At 45.2% G+C, this 18,552-nt stretch overlaps 1 protein-coding gene across 1 annotated transcript in view; it reads right to left on the bottom strand.

Moving 5' to 3' along the window:
- LOC308349007 (intraflagellar transport protein 172 homolog) overlaps window positions 1-18,347 on the bottom strand; it is a gene marked incomplete at its 5' end in the record, with an annotated part of 32,769 nt that extends 14,422 nt beyond the window's left edge. The window contains 23 exon segments of the mRNA XM_080813547.1: window positions 88-197; window positions 199-225; window positions 3,251-3,418; window positions 4,229-4,260; window positions 4,263-4,304; window positions 4,307-4,339; window positions 8,241-8,326; window positions 8,503-8,606; window positions 8,824-8,877; window positions 9,231-9,392; window positions 10,742-10,837; window positions 11,231-11,354; window positions 12,242-12,345; window positions 12,563-12,640; window positions 12,644-12,673; window positions 13,733-13,820; window positions 14,033-14,112; window positions 14,324-14,389; window positions 14,688-14,727; window positions 15,165-15,277; window positions 15,502-15,532; window positions 15,534-15,643; window positions 18,309-18,347. Of these exon segments, the coding sequence (XP_080669673.1) occupies window positions 88-197; window positions 199-225; window positions 3,251-3,418; window positions 4,229-4,260; window positions 4,263-4,304; window positions 4,307-4,339; window positions 8,241-8,326; window positions 8,503-8,606; window positions 8,824-8,877; window positions 9,231-9,392; window positions 10,742-10,837; window positions 11,231-11,354; window positions 12,242-12,345; window positions 12,563-12,640; window positions 12,644-12,673; window positions 13,733-13,820; window positions 14,033-14,112; window positions 14,324-14,389; window positions 14,688-14,727; window positions 15,165-15,277; window positions 15,502-15,532; window positions 15,534-15,643; window positions 18,309-18,347 (1,817 nt within the window).
- Between the last annotated feature and the right edge of the window lie 205 nt (window positions 18,348-18,552).

Here is an 18,552-nt window from a genome sequence, read left to right as displayed (position 1 = left end):
GGCCAGTTGTCTGGCCCATCCCAGGTCCTCCAGACTCAGAACCAGCCTCTCCCACCACCTCACGGGGATGTCAGCCCAGCCCCTCACTGGGTGTAGATGCCGTCATCAATGGCCATTCCAAACTCGATCAGGCCCTTATCCAGCGTGTAGGCAACAGTTGTCACACCTTCGGTCACCATCACCTCGGTCTTCCCCCCTGCCCCGCTCCAGACCTACCACATCACCCTGTAAAATTTCAATCCCCCTGCCCCACCCGAATTCCAGGTTAGTGTCTCCACCAACTCCACTGCAGAACAGACCCAGCCTTACCCCAACCTAGCGCTTACACACTGAGGGAATTACAGCGGCCCTTGTTTGCCCAGCGTTTAATTTCCTTCAAGCAGCTAAGAATCCCTTATCTACACTAATGCCCTCAGGTTCCTGTACACTCAGAGCTGTGCCCGCACTAATGCCTGGAGGTAACCTGACAAAGTGTGCAACCACTTCTGCTTCCAGCTTGAGTCCTGTTAAAATACAACTTTAACCTGGGCTGTACTTCTGAATACATTCATTGCTTAGGTCCCCTGAAGAAATCACTAGGTATGCTTCCTAGTCTCCCACGGGGAGGAAGGAAGGGAGGGAGGGAGGAAAGGGAAGGAAAAGTAGGGAGGGAAGGAAGGGAAGAAAAGGAAGGAAGGGAAGAAGAGAAAGCAAAGGAGAAAAACAGAAAAGGAAAGAAAAAAAAAAAAAAAGGAAAAAGCTGGTAAGTGAAAACCTGAGCAGGAAAAAAACAGGGGAGCAAGTGGAAAGGGTACAGTTGCCCTGATGGCAAACACAGCAGTGGGTGAATAAACCAGGGGTCCTCGAGCAGGATGAGGGGGCGATTCTGAGAATCTGTTAGTCATGAAATCTGGGATCCTCTCTTCCGGAAAGGGAACAAAAGTCATTAGTATGCCTGATTCCTACAAAAGCAAACACTGATCATCTCTAGAGGAAAACATGCCCATGTTAGGCCCTTGAGCTTCTAAAAATTATATTCAATGTAACGTGAGCCCCCCAATAAAAAAAGGTACCAAAACAGAAGTTAACCACCATAAAGGAGTAAACAATAACAATAACTACAGCACTTTTGGACCTCCAAGGATTTCCAATATTAAAAATAACAATTACGGAAGAACCAGTTATGGAATATGAAAGAAACGTAGAATGTTTAAAGACCTAAGAGATGGAATGAAAAATTAAGCAAGAGACAAGAGACCATAAAAAATGGCCAGGTTGTGTTCGCTTCAGCAGCAAATATACTAGAAAAAATGACCAGGCAGACTAGAGAAAGAACCAAATAAAACCGTACGAAAAATTCACTATTTGAAGTAAGAAAACTCAGTGGGTGATTTCAATAGCAGATGAGATAATAGTGAAAGCGAACCCCTGACTTGCAAGATGTTTCTTTTTTTTTTTTAAATAATCTTTAAAAAATTGTATTTATTTATTTATTTGACAGAGAGAGAGGGAAACAGGCAAGGGGAGTGGGAGAGGGAGAAGCAGACTTCCTGCTGAGCAGGGAGCCCCAGGCAGGGGCTCGATCCCAGGACCCCAGGATCATGACCTGAGCCAAAGGCAGACACTTAAGGGCCTAGCCACCCAGGCGCCCCTTGCAAGATGTTTCTTAAGGAATTATGCAGAATGTAGCATGGAGCGAGAAGGAGGAAGGAAGAGTAAGACGTTATAGAGGCACAAAGACAGGACAAAAAACGGAACACATACCTAATTAGAGTTCTGAGGGTGAGAAAGAGAGTTCGAGAGAAGCAGCAACATTTAAAGAGCTCATGGCTGAGGAACAAGGTGTCCTCGCAGATGGGACGCGCACACACACACACACACACTCGCGCGCGTGCGCATACACACCAAGCACAGTTAAGTAAAAGGACATTTATATGCAGACATAATGTACTGAAGCTTCAGAATGCTGAAAAAACAAAAGACTTTAAAACCAACAAGACCGGGACGCCTGGGTGGCTCAGTCGGGTAAGTCTCTGCCTTAGGCTCAGGTCACAATCCTGGAGTTACGGGATTAAGCCCCCCGCAATCCCTCCCTGCTCAGCGGGGAGTCTGCTTCTCCTTCTGTCCCTCCCCTTGCTCTCCCAAATAAATAAATAAAATCTTTTTTAAAAAAGCCAACAAGACAACACAAGGAACTGTTAATAAACTTCTCAGAACTAAGGGGGTCAGTCAATGGGACGGCAGTATTTGCAAAAGACTAAGAAAAACTGTCAAACTGTTCTTTCAAGAACATGCCAAATAAAAACATTTTCAGATCATTCCATTCTGATAATTTTCAGAAACTGATGATTCATCTTTGAAACACTTTTTCTCAAGGATGTTAACTCCAGAGCAAAGGTCAGCAATGCAAAAAGAGTGAGCAGAGAAACTGGCACCATGATGGCAAATGTAACCAAATTCCGGCTGTGTAAAAGAATAACGTCTCACTTTGGGGATAAAAAAATACTGGGCAATAATGGCAAAGGGGAGGTAATCAAAGTTCAGGTCCTTGTATCATTTGCCAGGGATAAAATGCTAAATAAGTTGAAACTATTCAGAATAATTTAAGGGTATGGTAAACTTCCAAGGGTAACCACTCTAGGAGTCAAATGTATGACCTCCAAAGCAAAAATGTGAAAAATGTGTTTTAAAAAGGACAAAACAACCCCCAAGCGCCAAACTTAATTAGTCTAAAATGAGGAAAGAAAGGAGGGAAAGAAGAGAGATAGAAAAAAGGCAAAAAGAACTATCACATGCTCGCTCTGTACCCACACCAGTCATCCTAGCCTAGCACAGGGGCCTCTCTTGTTTTCCCTCCCAGATTCTGCAAGGTCACTGGAATGTACGTGATGCTGGCGGGACAGGAGAGGGACTGATCTTCAGTCTGATAAAAAAAGGAGCTCTGAACAGCTTACAACAGAGAATCCTCACCCAGGAACTGACAGAACTGCCCCCGCTATGGGGGCTCTTCCAGCCTAAGAGAACTCATTATGACCTGGTGAATTCCCCAGGGCCACTGTAATAGAGAGGACAGGATACAATGTCAGGAATCTGAACAAGGACGGCTCTGGGGCCTAGCGCACTGTGGGCAAGGATCTAAGCTTTACTTGCCGACTCTATCACAGAGATGATGGGTGGTGGGCCACAGAAAACCAAATAACCTTTGGAGCTTCCTCAGGGCCCTAACTGATCAGTGAGACACTATGTCTGAGGACCCCTGGCACCGATGTACCCTAAGAGAGGATGTGGTGACCCTCTCGGGTGCCTCAATGTTGTACCACACACACAGGCTGTTTCGGTTCTGAGCCACCAGCACGTCACTTCCTGGGACCCACTGCACGTAGGAGCAGAAGTTGAGGATCATCGTCTTCGAGCGGCTTTCAATATCGTATAGATGCAACTGCGGAAGGAAGAGGTGGACAGCGCAACAGAAGGGGCTATGGGGCGGCTTCTGATATCGACCATTTCTCTGACGAAATGTGGCGAGCTGACCCACCAGTCAGGCAGATGCTGAATTTCAAAGCTTACTAGCCTGCAGTGCTCGACATTTATGCTGACTTGGTACATCCTGACTCTGGCCCAAAAGGGATGACCAAGTGAGCCCAGAGCTACACCCAGAAATTTAAGTTAGCTGAAGGTCAGACTTTCGTTCTTAGAGTTTAACTCTGGGCCAGAGTTGCCAGACTGGATCACAAAAGGAAGGCCACCACGCACATTAAATGGTCTGGAAATCGGCGATGTGGCTTTCACATCACAATGAACATGAAATGAAAAATCGCCAGATGGTCTCTTTGCCCTTGAGGCTGAGCTCTTTGGTGATACCATATTGAGATCAGAGTCAATAAGGAGTTCGGGGCAGACTGTCGAGCCAGCCTTAACGCTGTGGGGTACGAGTAGCTGAGGAATGCTGCAACAGGTGTGGGTAAAGGTCAGCCAGGCATGCGGGGGTGAGGCAGTCTCACGAGGGCACAGACTTGGGAACAGTAAAAGAGAAACCAGCTCTCAAATTTCCCTCTTGACTTTGGTGCCATCACAATACCATCTTCCTAAGGTATGGGCTATGATAACAGACACAATGTTGATTCTTCTGTGCCTTTTGCTATGTTAATGGCATAGTGCACCAAGAAATTATGCCCCCGCAATCCCTGGCAGCAGGTAGTACATCCTCTATGGACTACTCAATGGCTAAGACCTTAGTAACCCTTCTTACACAAAGTTTCCGGTCCCTGAAGAGAAGCTTGGCCCCGTTTCATTAAGTTCCAGCCAATCCACACGGCTCTCGTGGTGATGGTGCCAATGTTGTAGCCACCAGTCAGATCCACTACAAAGTAAAGGAGACAGGGTTAAGAAGACAGATTCCACATAATCATAGACAGGACACAAGGCAGCCTGCAAAAGTCTTGCCTTTGATTATTATGTTGGGCTTTAAGAATGTTACATCCGTGTAGAGTATGAGGAACATGACATAATTTTGCTAAGATGCTTACAATACTGGATTTCTACTAAAATTGTAGAGATTTTGTTTAGCTCTGTAGCTAACTCAAAAGGTCCAGATCCATCAAGAAATCAGATTCCTCTCTGGGATCTTGGAGTTGTCTCATAGTAGATCAGAACACATCAGAGCAACGGGCATCCGTTACTCAAGAAATCCTCTGGAAGGCAGCACTGAGCACATTAAGGAAGAGCCCCAGTTCCAGCACAACCACGAAGAGAAAGCTGATGGATGAAATGACCTCGATGAACATATTTGCTGCAAGGAGTTCCCTGCATTTTGAGTGTCAATGATGTAAGAGCCCCGAGGGGCAAACAGTGGAGAAGGCACACAGACAAAACAGAAGGAACCTCTGATTAAAGTCAGGCTGAGAGTGCTGAGGATAAGAATTTTAGGTTGGTGTGAATTTTGCAGACAATATAAGATATGATCACACTTAAGGCCTGGCTAGGATGCTTTCAGGGAGTCTCCTGAACACGGCGCATTCACAGCTCTTATTTGTATACGTTACCAATGCGCAACGTCCTGCCGTGATCCGTGCTGGAGCTCAAGACCAAATGCCAGCTAATGTCTACAACTGAGAAGACCAACTTAAAAATGAAATTTCCTTGAATTAAAAGCCAACTTGATAAAGCCATGTTTCAATGTCTTAATTTATAAGTAGAATCACAGAATACTAGAGCTGTGGGACCCTATCTCTGTGAACACCCTGAAATTATATACAAAATTCTATGTTTATGTATATTCTTCTGGGAAAGGATCTATGATTTTTTAAAAAAGATTTTATTTATTTATTTGAGAGGGAGAGAGAGAGACAGAGCATGAGAGGGGGGAGGGTCAGAGGGAGAAGGAGACTCCCTGCCAGGCAGGGAGCCCAAAGTGGGACTCGAGGATCACAACCTGAGCTGAAGGCAGTCGCCTAACCAACTGAGCCACCCAGGCACCCCAGGATCTATGATTTTAATTAGATACTCAAAGGGGTCACTAGTGAAAAAAGGTTAAGAGAAGAACTCTGTCATTTTATATACTATTGAAGACGAGCGCTGTGTAGTGGGATGACTTGTTCAAAGTCTCACAGCTCCTTCCTGCCACTGGAACATGGGCCGCCATACTACATCATTTCCATAACAACTCAACAATCTGATGTGAAACATAAAACTCAGGAACTGTAAAAGTATCTTAAGAACGGACCCATGTGTATTTGGAAACTTGATTTATAAGAGGTGACATTACGAATCAGTGAGTACAGAATGGATTTCCAATAAATGGTTAAACATGGAAAAAGTAAAATATGAGCCACACCCACATTATGCACAAAAATTAATTCCAGGTGACAAGCAAAATCTAAAAATATTAAAATATAGGAGGAAATAGGAAACTTTTTCTTTTTGAAAATTTTTATTTATTTATTTATTTATTTAACTCTACACCCAGCTTGGGGCTCAAACTCACGATCCTGAGATCAAGAGTCACATGCTCCTCTGGCTCAGTCAGTCAGGTGCCCCAGGGAAACTTCTTAAACAAGACCTCAAAAATCACAGACTAGGGGCACCTGGGTGGCTCAGTGGGTTAAAGCCTCTGCCTTCAGCTCAGGTCATGATCTCAGGGTCCTGGAATTGAGCCCAGCATCAGGCTCTCTGCTTGGCAGGAAGCCTGCTTTCCCCTCTCTCTCTGCTTGCCGCTGTGCCTACTTGTGATCTCTCTCTCTCTCTCTCTCTCTCTCTGTCAAATAAATAAATAAATAAAATCTTAAAAAAAAGGGGCGCCTGGGTGGCTCAGTGCGTTAAAGCCTCTGCCTTCGGCTCAGGTCATGGTCTCAGGGTCCTGGGATCACGCCCCGCATCGGGCTCTCTGCTCAGCGGGGAGCCTGCTTCCTCCTCTCTCTCTCTCTGCCTGCCTGTCTGACTACTTGTGATCTGTCAAATATATAAATAAAAATCTTTAAAAAAAAATCACAAACTATTTCTTAAAAAGTGATGAAATGAACTACATTAAAATTAGAAATGTCTGAACACTAAAAGAGGCTGAGACAAATATCCGCAACACAAATGACCATCGAAGGCTAGATATGCACATACACAGAACTCCTTCAAGTCAATATGGAAAAGACAGCCTGATTTTAAAAATAGGCAAGGGATAAGAACTGGCAAAATGCAGAAGAACAAATCCAAACACCAATAAACAAATGAACAACAACAAAAATGAATACGATGAAGTATTATTTCACATAAGTCAGATTGAGCCAAATTATGAAGTCAGGCAATTTCAAGTACTGCAGAGGATGCAGAACACTGGGACCTCTAACTGCTGGTGGGAATGTAAATTGGTACAATCTCTTTGGAGAGCAATTTGGAAAGATTTAGCGAAATTACAGATATACCTCTTCTATGATTCAGCAGTTCTGCTCTAGGTGTAAACCTGAGAGAACCAAAACACTGGAAATGGTGAAAAACCAACAACTTAAATGTCCCTCAGTAAGAGGAGAGATAAAAGATCTGAAGAAAATATAATGAAAGGACAGGACATGATAGAACTAGGGATGGTGGGGGGGGCGCCTGGGTGGCTCAGTGGGTTAAAGCCTCTGCCTTCGGCTCAGGTCATGATCTCAGGGTCCTGGGATCGAGCCCCGCATCGGGCTCTCTGCTCAGTGGGGAGCCTGCTTCCTCCTCTCTCTGCCTGCCTTTCTGCCTACTTGTGATCTCTGTCTGTCAAATAAATGAATAAAATCTTAAAAAAAAAAAAAACTAGGTATGGGTACACAAGTAATAATAATAATATTAATAGCTAACCTTTATTAAGTGCTTATTATGTGCCAGACATTAGACTAAGTGCTTTTCATATAAGGTAGGTACGATTTTTATCCCCATCTTGTGGATGAGGAAATTGAGATAAAGAAAGGTTAAGAAATTGACCTAAGATCACACAGGTATAATTGCAGAAGTGGGGAGGTTTGACTCTAGACCCTTGTTCTTAACGACGCTATATGGATATGTTATTCTCTATACATCATAAGGAATAGTGGGCTGTTCTAAAAACATTTTTCTATACTTGATACATTTCATGATACGGTTAATTTTTTTTTAAAGATTTTACTTATTTGTCAGAGAGTGAGTGCACAAGCAGGGAGAGCAGAAAGCAGAGGGACAAGCAGGCTCCCTGCTGAGCAAGGAGCCTGATGTGGGACTTGATCCCAGGACTCTGGGATCATGACCTGAGCCGAAGGCAGGCTCTTAACTGACTGAGCCACCCAGATGTCCCCAGAGCTAATTATTAATATATATAAATAAGATGTATTTATTTAAGTGAACACTTGTGAAATTCAAATAAATTTTGTCATCACGGGCTACCAATGTCAAACTCGACAGAAAATAAGTCCCCTTCTGGTTCAAACAGTCCATTATCCTATGTCCTAAGTCTAAACAGGAAAATTCATAAATTTACTAATGGTTCCGCTCTACAGTTCACAATTCCTAGCCCTAAGATACATGCCTAAAGAACATGAATAATTACAGAGACAAGCTGATATGCGTAACAGTGTATCTGTATCTCCACAGCTAGACGCAGACTCACACATGTGGGTTAGAACACTTCCCACATCCTCTGTGAGAGCAGGGCCATACATTTACCTGGTGCCTCTCAGGTTCCTGCATTCTCCACTCTACACACCCCTGTGATATGGAAGCATACTATAAACATCTGTTTTGTTATCAGAATTATGAGAGAGTCTTACCTATAGCAATAGTCTTAACATCAACAAGATAAGCCAATTTCTTACTGTCTTCCATCCCTCGTTGACGCCGCTCATTAATACGGACACTGAAACACGAAGGGTGAGGTAAGGCAGAATGGACTTGGGTCATCGGGATGTTTCGCAAGGGCCCCAAAGTACCATATGGGATGAAGTTTTTAGATTAATCTTGAGGATACAGGAGTTAGAGGTTAAAAGGGACTTCTTTTGGGTTTCAAAAATTTAGAGAACCTTGTGGGGTTACCTGATGAGGTGGGGGTTCATGAATTCAGTACGTACAGAACCCAGGGTATCATTACTCCCATATTCCACCGGGGTTAGCTCTCCAGCATTGAAGATCATGTACACCTGGGGATGAAGGGAACTGTCACGTGGTAGGACGTTTGCATGAAGAAGTCTGCATGGTCAACGGTAGTAGAGGGAGATGTCTTGTCAGTGCAAAGTGACTCCCACTTTCCTCTTTATTCTGTTCCTCTGCCTATCTCGCCCTCCTTTCTTTATCTGCTCTCTCTTAGCTAGGAGGTTTACTGAGATGGTGATGGTTGGTTAATCAAGCTCTACTCACATTTTCATTTTCAAAGAAATACTTCTCATTGCCATCAGATCCCTGCCAAGCCACCTGTAAAAGAGGGAGAGGCCATAACAACAATGTGGGTAAGTATCCAAGACAACGCTGACAGAAGGACGGGGTAGGAAGCAGAGAGAAGGAGTTTAGGAAGGCCCTGATTGTTGCACAAGAGGGGTGCTGTGTCACATTCTGCCCTAGGCTTCTAGGCTTCTGAGAGATGCTGTAAAAACAGTCCAACAGTGGGAATTCCCATTCCAGGATTCTAAATCTCCAGGGTCTCACTCCCAGGTCCACCAGGTCCCCAACGCCAGCATCTTAGAGCTTTTCCCCCTCAGGGACCCGGGTTCCCCGGAAGTAGCAGCTCACGATGCTCCATTCCCCGCCCCTCTGCCTGGGGTTCCTACCTCACTAAGGCGATTAGTGTTCAGGTCCCCCAGCAGCAGCGTGTCTGACGTGTGGGCCACCACGTAACGTTCCTTTCCGAGGATTTTCACCTCTTCCACCTCAGAGCCACAGTGTGACTTGAGTACCACTCGGGTCCCCGATGACAGGTTCTTCACAATCACCTTGGTAAGGTACAAGTCTGAGCTCCCTGAGGCTTCCCTCAACCCCAAAGAGGGGTGAACCTGCCGTGCCCACCTCCACAGTGTTAAACAAAGCTAGTCTCTCATTTCCTCACCTAGCCTAGGCTGTTGTTGGTAAAAATGACACCTCCCGTTCACACAGTGCTCTACTATTTACAAAATGTTTTCAGAGATTATCTCCTTCAATGCTAATACATAACACATACGGGGTAAAAGTAATCACCCTCTTCACATTCCTGTACCTCTTCTGAAAATCTTTGTGATTACTTTAATCATGGTGTATACTGATCATACTCTCATTTCATATACCTCTTTGCTAAAATGATCCTGATTAAGGAACAATATAACACAGGCAATTATCCTTGTATTCTCTGTCCTAACAGTGCTCATGTATAGAGAATGGACAGAAAATGAAAGAACAGGAGTGCCTGGCTGGCTCGGTCAGAGGAGCATGCAACTCTTGACCTCAGTTGTGGGTTTGAGCCCCAAGTGGGGTGTAGAGTTATTTAAAAATAAAATCTTAAAAAAAAAAAAGAGGGGGCGCCTGGGTAGCTCGGCTGATTAAGCATCTGCCTTCAGTTCAGGTCATGACCTTGGGGTCTTGGGATCAGGCCCCACATTCAGCCCCACGTCCGAGTGCTCCCTCTCCCTCTGGCCTTCCCCTGCTCCTGTGTGGACACTCTGTCAAATAAGTGAACAACATTTCCAAAAAAGAGAAAAAAAGAATGAAGGAACCAATGAATAATAAATGGAAGGAAAAGAGGACAGAGGTAGAGGAAACAGAAAGGTGGGCTCAGGAACTAAGAAATTACCTTGCAATGTCATACACGGTGAGTTCAGAGGCCCTAAAGCAATGTTATGCACCTGCATAATCCTAAACTCCCCAGTTAACAACATATAGGTAATAAAGCTTTTTCTGTTTTGTTTTGTTTTAGAGAGGGATGGAGACATGGGTGGGGCAGAGGGAGAGGGAAAGAGAGAATCTTCAACAGACTCCATGCCCAGCGTGGAGCCCCATGCGGTGCTTGATCTCACAAGCCTGAGATCATGACCTGAGCTGAAATCGAGAGTCCGACACTTAAGACTGAGCCATCCAGGCGCCCCAGGTAGTAACGTTTTAAACCAGGAAGATGGAAGGGGCGATCTCTGTACCCCTTAAATTTGGTGTTTAAATCTTGTCTTACAATAAGCTGGAAGGGCTACAGCAGGAAAGTTGCCAAAGAGTTGCCTGATACACTCTGTTCTCCAGATCAGCTCTACCAGGGATTAAATTTGGCACCATGGCAGTGTCCAAAAGGAGATTTTGGTGCAGTAGGCTATCAGCTGCTTACCTGGCTAGGTCCCACATACGTCAACTCAAACTTATTCTTGTAAATGCTTCTCCGGAGGCAGCAGTCAAACTGTTCCACTCCACCACAGAGTGTGCCCTAGAAGGGAAAGCGACAACATAAAAGGTAACAGGCATCGGAAGGATATCTAGAGACACCCTTGAAACCCAAGTTCTAGAATCTAGGAAAGAGTTGGCAGTAAAAGGGCTGGCAGTTTTGGGAAGTACCAGATGGAAAGAGGTGGCACTCACAGGACTCAGGGATAGTGATGGGATGAAAGGGAGAAATCAGCCCTGCCTACAGAATTGTCTCTTTTGGCTTCCCATAAAGTGCGAATTTCTCTTTCCTGCCTTTAATGCCATATTTTTAGGTTGGAGTCAAAAGGGAAGAAGAGATTCTCTAGTTTCAGGGAGAGTGCTTTAGGCTAAGGCCGGATTTTTCCTCGTTTGGAGAAAGTCACCCAGGCGGAAAGGGATTACTGGTAAAACGCACCGCACAGAGTTGTGAGCCATCCCGTCTCCAGGCCAAGGCAGTGACGGTATATAAGTTGGCAATCTCCTTGGGCTTTGCCTCCTCCCAGATGCTTCTTCGAGGGCTCCAGTTGAGTACCCGAAGTCTGAAATTAAGGAGGTGGATTTCAGAAGAGATGGAGACTGAGCAAAAGGGTGGAAATGGGTGGGTAACTGAAGGCGATGAGTCTCGCTGTATCAGAGAAGAAAGGAAGTGCAAGAGAACACACATGCTAGGGAATCTCATAGGAGAGGACAAAAAGGTTCAAAGGAAGGAAGTTGGGAAAATCAAGCCAAAAGCAAAATGGGGTGAGAGCGATAGGAGTGGAGAAAACAAAAGGAGATCATGGCTGGTGAGAAAAATGAGCTGCTAGCAAAGGAGAAATAAGGAAAAAGAAACAGAGAAAAAGGAAGGAAGAGACCCACGTGACATCGAAGGGGATAAAAGGACAGGACTGACAAAGCTGATGTGAGGAGACCGGGGCCCTTTCTTTGTTTTATTTATTTTATTTACCCTCCCATCATCCCTCCCTCCCTCCCTCCCTTCCTTCCTTCACCAAACATTTAAGCATACATTATGTACTGGATGCTAATTTAGCCACTGGAGATTTAAAAAAAAATGAACAGGCCCTCTTCTCAAGGGCGTTTCAGTTTAGCCAGATAACTATAAACACCAAAGTGCAATATCATGTGACAAACACTGAGCCAGTGGTCTGAAAAGAGGTAATGGCAATACAAAGAGAGTGGAGATGAATTCCACTGTGGAGGCCCAGGCAGAGGCACAGAGACACAAAATCCTGGTGTACTGTGGAACTCCAGAGTCCCAGCAGATGGTGGGAGCAGGACAAGGGAAGTGAGTGAATTAAAACCTGAGGATCTCTTTCAACCTACACTTGATTTCCAACCATTCTCCCACTCTGGCTGAAAATAACTGGGCTAGAGCAAGGTGTACACAGGGAAAGTAGGCAGAAGATGCACATGGAAAGGGACCCACCTGTCATAACTTCCCAACACAACAGACTGGCCCCCAGGGCTTGCAGCAGCCGTGGTGAACTCCCGCTCCTGAGGGTCACGGCTGTAATCAAAAGTTTGTAGCACGTGGGGGGCCCCTGGGTGGCTCAGAGGGTTAAAGCCTCTGCCTTCGGCTCAGGTCATGATCCCAGGGTCCTGGGATCAAGCCCCGCATCGGGCTCTCTCCTTGGTGGGGAGCCTGCTTCCTCCTCTCTCTCTCTGTCTTCCTCTCTGCCTACTTGTGATCTCTCTCTGTTGAAAAAATAAATAAAAATCTTTAAAAAAAAAAAAAAGTTTGTAGCACGTGGCCTTCCTTTCCATAGGCTACAATTCTCCGATCACAGCCTGCAGCCACGATGCTGTTGGTTGCCCAAGCCAAGGCCTAGGGTGGGCATGGGTGGTTAACCAACTTCCCCTAAGACAAAAGTAAAGGGTTCCAATCGCTCTGACTCTCACAGCCTCAGCCAGGGAGTCTTCCTTTCTAGGAAAAATGTATACCCTGTACAAATCTTCCTCCCAACATTTTCCCACCCCAACACATCCTAATCTGGAGAACGTCACAAACTGTCTTTAGGTTTTATACTCTTACACACAAATGTATGACATACACACACACGTCTGACATTGTCCTCAAGAGGAAACCTCAAAAGGCTTGTATGTTGAGTTCTTTAGTAAACACCTATAAGGCCCCCAAAGGGACATATCCTACACATTAACTAACACTGGGTAGGTCCACACGGAGCATACAACTCCTTCTTTACACAAGAAATACATTTAATTATTACATGAGTAATTCTTTTTTTTTCATCTCTTTTGGCTTCCAATAAAGTACGAATTTCTCTTTCCTGCCTTTAATGTCGTATTTTTAGGTTGGAGTCGAAAGGGAAGAAGAGATTCTCTAGTTTCAGGGGAGAGTGCTTTAGGCTAAGGCCGGATTTTTCCTAGCTTGGAGAAAGTCACCCAGGCTGAAAGGGGTTACTTTGTTTTTTTTTTTTAAAGTTTTAGTTATTTAAGTAATCTCTACACCTCATGTGGCGCTCAAACTCACAACCCTGAGATCAAGAGTTCCATGATCCACCAACTGAGCCAGCCAGGCACCCCTCTACAAGTAATTCTTAAGGTAAGTTAGTCAAACAATAGAGAATTACATAAAGTAAAACATAAACATTCCTTCTATCCCCCACCCTTTCCCTTTTCTCTCTTGAGAATGACTTTTTTTTTCCTATGAATTTATACATATAAACACACTTTTTACATAGATAAGAATAATTTTCACTTTCCCTCACTCTCAGAATCCTTTCCACTCGATTCCTCCTTGCCCACAAATATTAAGCTGTAGCCTCCGGAATAAAAATTCTCTCTGTGGCTGCATCTAAATGTACCCCCGCCAACCACCTCAATCTTCATGTTCAACCTCCCCTAGGAGGGATCTTGGGTTTCTTTACCCCCATCTCACAGCATCCTTTAGTCATACTTGTGACTCTCCAGAGCCTTCATCATCGAAGAAATACCTAACAATGGTCCCATCTGCATGACCAGAGAGAATTCCTTCCCCAGAGGAACTAAAAAAGTGAGTGAATTAAAAGGAAGAGGAAGAGGAAGAAAGAGATTACTCTGTCTCACCAAGAAATCCCGCTTCTGTGTCAAACATTACCCTACCTGGGCTCCCTGCTACCAGTCCTCCCCATCTTCCATATTATAGTCTCCCAGTCCCGACATCCCCATCGCTTCTTCCTACGTCTCCAAGCTTGGGATACTGCTCTTCCTTACTCACTTTGTTGTCAGTGACACCACGGAAGAATCTGTCCCATAGATGGTAGGTGATTTATTAGTTTGAGTGTTTGCTAAACGAACCTGAAAATGGGAAAATGGATACAAGTCTGGTTAGGTTCCTTTCAATGCCACCCAGATCCTAAGGAAAGAGAAAGAAATAACAAAAAACTGGTCCTTCCGTTTTCTCCCCCAATATATAACTGGACCCTAAGGGAGACATTTAACCATATTTCTCTCTCCAGGACCATTATCCCCACCCACAGGCTCTCCTGTGTTTCTCTTCCTCCTTTACCTTCCCTTCAGCCAGTCCAAAAACAATGACGTGCTCTGCTGGCCACTGCAGACAAGTGACAGCACTCGGGAAGGAGGAAATCGTGAAAAGGATAACCCTGTCCATGGAGCCCAGCGCATTTATAACAAACTGAACCCCCCGCCACATGCCACCACCCCAGTCGCCTACAGAGGAGAAGAGGACACAGCCGGGCTCAAGGAGGAAAGCAAGGAGGACGGGCAGCCACGCAGCACCATCCTCCATCCTCTCAGTTGGAAAGGGCAGACTGACAAGTTAAAAATGCAACTTCTGGTTACATTTACGAGTAGATATACTGATATATGTTTGCTCATCCCAATCTCCCAGGGACAGGTCTGAACTTTACCGTCTGGATGAATTTGTTACAGATGACTTTCTTGTCACCCCTGCCAAATAAAAGGAGGGAAAACATATTAAAAACACTTCCATAAATAAAGTGCCACACGTGATGCTGGGGGAAGGGAAGAAAGACCAGATACGTTCCCTGCTCCCCCTAATGTTTCCTACCGTTGCATAGGAGCCTTGAAAGGAGGCATAAAATGGAGCCCGAGCAGTTTTAGAACAGGAACAAAGATGCTGTGTCACCAAGGGCTCCCATCACAGGTCCTCATGCTGACCTTAGGCTGATTCCACCAGGGATGGGATCTCACAACACATGAGGCAGGCACAGATAGGGAAGCAGCAACAGACTCGGGAAGGCCTTTGCTCTCCACGTCCCAGCCTGGACCATCATCTTCTCTACTCCCCTTTCCCCGATGAGACATTTCTTCCTGCCTTCCCCTTCTTTCCCAGGTCACCCCCACCTCCCAGGCTCTATCCTCACCAATCCTCGCCAATCTTGTACACGTAGATGATGTTGTCGGTCTGTCCTATGGCAATTTTAGTGGAATCAGGAGAAAAAGCCACGCCCTTCACCATATAGCTCTTCCTGCCATACTAAGAGTTCAAAAAGGAAAAGAAAAAAAAAGTCATGAGTACACATGGTAGAGAAAAGAGAAGAAAAGGTGTTTGTGTGACTGTATTGAGTGTGAGGGATTTATCCTGAGAAAAGATGGGGCAGGCCATTTCCTGTGCAGATGGCTGGGGAAGTTAGTTAGGAAGTTTTCCAGATTCCTAACACCCCATGAACAGGTTAAGGACACACAGAGTACTCTCTTCACCTTCACGTCAGCTGGTTTCGTGGAGAATCTCTCTCCGCTCCCCATGTTCATCGTATAGCAACACCACTCGGTCCACTGTGCAGACGGCAAACTTGGCATTGTTCTGGGACCAAGCCATGCAGGTCACCTTTGCAGCTCCATCCTGCAGAGGCAGAGGGGGCAGTTGTTCGTCTAGAGTGACAAAAGCATTTCTAGTTCCTTTAGCTCTAGTGTGACTTTGGTCAATTCTCCACATCACAGTCCTTAAAACAAAAGATGCATCCTGGTCTCCAAGGCTGTAAAACCCTGGTGCAGGAGAACAAGGTGCTTTAGAAACCATTAATGCAAATACACTTCGAGGTGACACGCAGAGTCAACTGTACCAATGTGCCCCTGCAATGGCCTTGCTCCTTCATAGCTCAACTGAAATAAATTCAATTGGTCTGATAAGTTTTTGTTTTTTTTTAAATAGGTTCTGGTCTTCAGTCATTCATTCAACATACACATTTTTTTCATTCAATACTATTTTTTAAAGGTTTTATTTATTTATTTGACAGAGAGACAGAGAGAGAGGGAACACAAGCAGAGGGAGCGGGAGAGGGAGAAGCAGGCTTCCCAGTGAGCAGGGAGCCCAATGTGGGGCTCAATCCCATGACCCTGGATCATGTCCTAGCTGAAGACACTTAATGACTTAGCCACCCAGGCACTCCTCTTTCAATGTTTTTTGAATACCTTACGGGGAAAGGCATGTAGCCAGGCGCTGAGAGGAAGACAAAGGGCAAAATATGGTCCCTGCCCCCAGGCTAATAACATGGTGCAAAACAGGAAAAATCCCATTAGAGAGGCATGTACAAAGCAGATGATAGTTTGGAGAAGCCTGAAATCGTTTTATGTTTAAATGACCAACTTTAAGGTTTGAACATTGGATGTAGTTAAATGGGGGAAGTTATCTGAAGTAGAAGGAATGATAGGAGCAAAGGCAAATCTCATTAAGAGACAGTAATTTAATTTAGCTGAAACTATCTTGCAAATAGAACAGACGAAGTAAGGCAGGAAGAACAGTGAGGCCAGCGCAAAAAAAACTTTGAAATTTGGCCAAGGAGTTTGGGCTTATTTGGTAGGAAAAAGACAGTGAAAGTTCTGGAATGGGGAGTAAAACAATCAGAGCTTAGATTTAGGATGAAAATGTCACTAGCTTTTTTTTTTTTTTAAATTCCCCCTCCAAACTACACACTGCTCAGAAGTCCAATTTTGAAATGATCATCTCCCAGTCGATTATTCTCTTCCACATCTGTCCACCACCTGGTCCTCAATGGTTCTGCACTAAGGACTTCCCTCCTTGAAATAAAACATTTAGCTTCTGCTCCAATTGTGTGATTAATTACTTGGGCTCCAGAGCTCTGGTTTGAAACGTTGTTACTTTTCACTCCTAACCCACCTACCTCCAAAGTCCCAGGTTTAAAAGGCCTTTTTTTTTTTCTCCCCTCCATCACAATCCTCAGAGTCAGAAAATAGCCACACCACCACCTTTACCCCCCTCCATCGCTTGATTAAATTAGGTTCGAAGGGCTGAGGGTTCCTCATTTTCCTTGCTCATCATCTTCCTTCATCATTTTGCCAATCCTGGGCGTTGGCCCTACCCTGCATCATGACATCTTATTTTGAAAGACTGAAGGGGATTTTCACTTCCAAGTATTCCATGAGGGTAAAGGAATTTTTAAATTACAATGTCGGGGGCAGTTTCCTGAGCAATGAGCACTTCTCTCTTTTGTTCCAGTTTCCCTCTATTCTCCTCATACCACATTCGCTGTGAAGCCTTCCTCATTCCTCACAGCACTGTCCTGAGGATTAAATGGGGGCAGGGAGTAGAAGAATAAAAACTAACCTTTAACAAGATCTTACCATTGACTAGGCATTTTGATAAATGCTCAATATGCATTGTCCTTTTACTTCATAACGCTGAGACAGATATGATTATGCATATTTTACAGATGGGGAACCTGAGGTTCAGAAAAGTTAAGTCATTTGCTCAAATTTACATACACAGTTCATAACGGGGTGGAACCAAGATTTAAATCCACGTATGTCTGACTCCACAAACCACAGTCCTAACTCCTTAAATTATGCTGTCTTGCTACATATGAAACATTCACTTATGGCAGATGATATCATTAGCTGTATGAGTCTATCCTTTGAATTTTGAATGTTCTCTCTCGTCTATCAGTTTCTACAGGGCTTTTCAGTTCGCTAAGGCTTTTGCGCACGTGACTTTCTTTAACTCTTCCTCCAAACCCCCTCAGGTTGCTATTATTGTTCCTCCCATTTTCCAAACGAAGTAGTTGGGTGGGCGCTCAGAGACTGTGTGCCGAGGGCTTCAAGTCAGCGGGATTGGACCATTTATTTCAAGTGGAGCTGCCACCAGGACTTGAATGCTGGTCTCCCAGCTCCAAAACCCAGCCTTTCTTTAGCATGGCTCCTCTCCCGGTGCCCAGCCTTTTCCGAATCTGAGATCTTCATCATCAGAACGAACGTGAGGTCTTCGGCACTCCGTCTTTGGGGCTTTTACCTAAAGCGCTTGTATACCTGGGCGCAGACTTAGGTTCGCTGTTTACATGGGCGCCCAGCACGGGGCCTCGTACACAACTGATGTCAAATGAAACGGAAATGAAAGCTACCGACGTTAGCGGTCCGTCTTGACTACTGCACCCTACCGACCGAGCAGCGACTCCGCATACAGTAGGCGCCCAACATCGTGAAGATGTCAGTTCCCCCACTTCTCTGGGAACGTTAAGGCTGGCGAGGGAGGGAACAGGCACGCAACTCCTCACCTGAGGGCTCTGCAGGGTCCTCAGGTGCTTCAACTGCATGACGAACACCTGCCTCTCTGATGCCACCAGTCAGCGACAACTCCCGTCGTTACCTGGACAACCCGCCACGCGGCCGCAGCCACTGCCGCTGACGCAGAGGCGACTAGAGCGCGACGCACGTCGCAAGTTCAGCACGTAGCTTCGCCGTGAAGCAAACAGAACGTGCGCAGGCGCAGTGAGGACGAGGGCGGGACCCCGAGAGGAC

This window comes from Martes martes, assembly GCF_963455335.1.
Source record: "Martes martes genome assembly, chromosome: 9".
NCBI classification, from domain to species: Eukaryota; Metazoa; Chordata; class Mammalia; order Carnivora; family Mustelidae; genus Martes; species Martes martes.
Note: the sequence above shows the minus strand (reverse complement) of the source record. Positions and strands in the feature narration are given on the sequence as shown.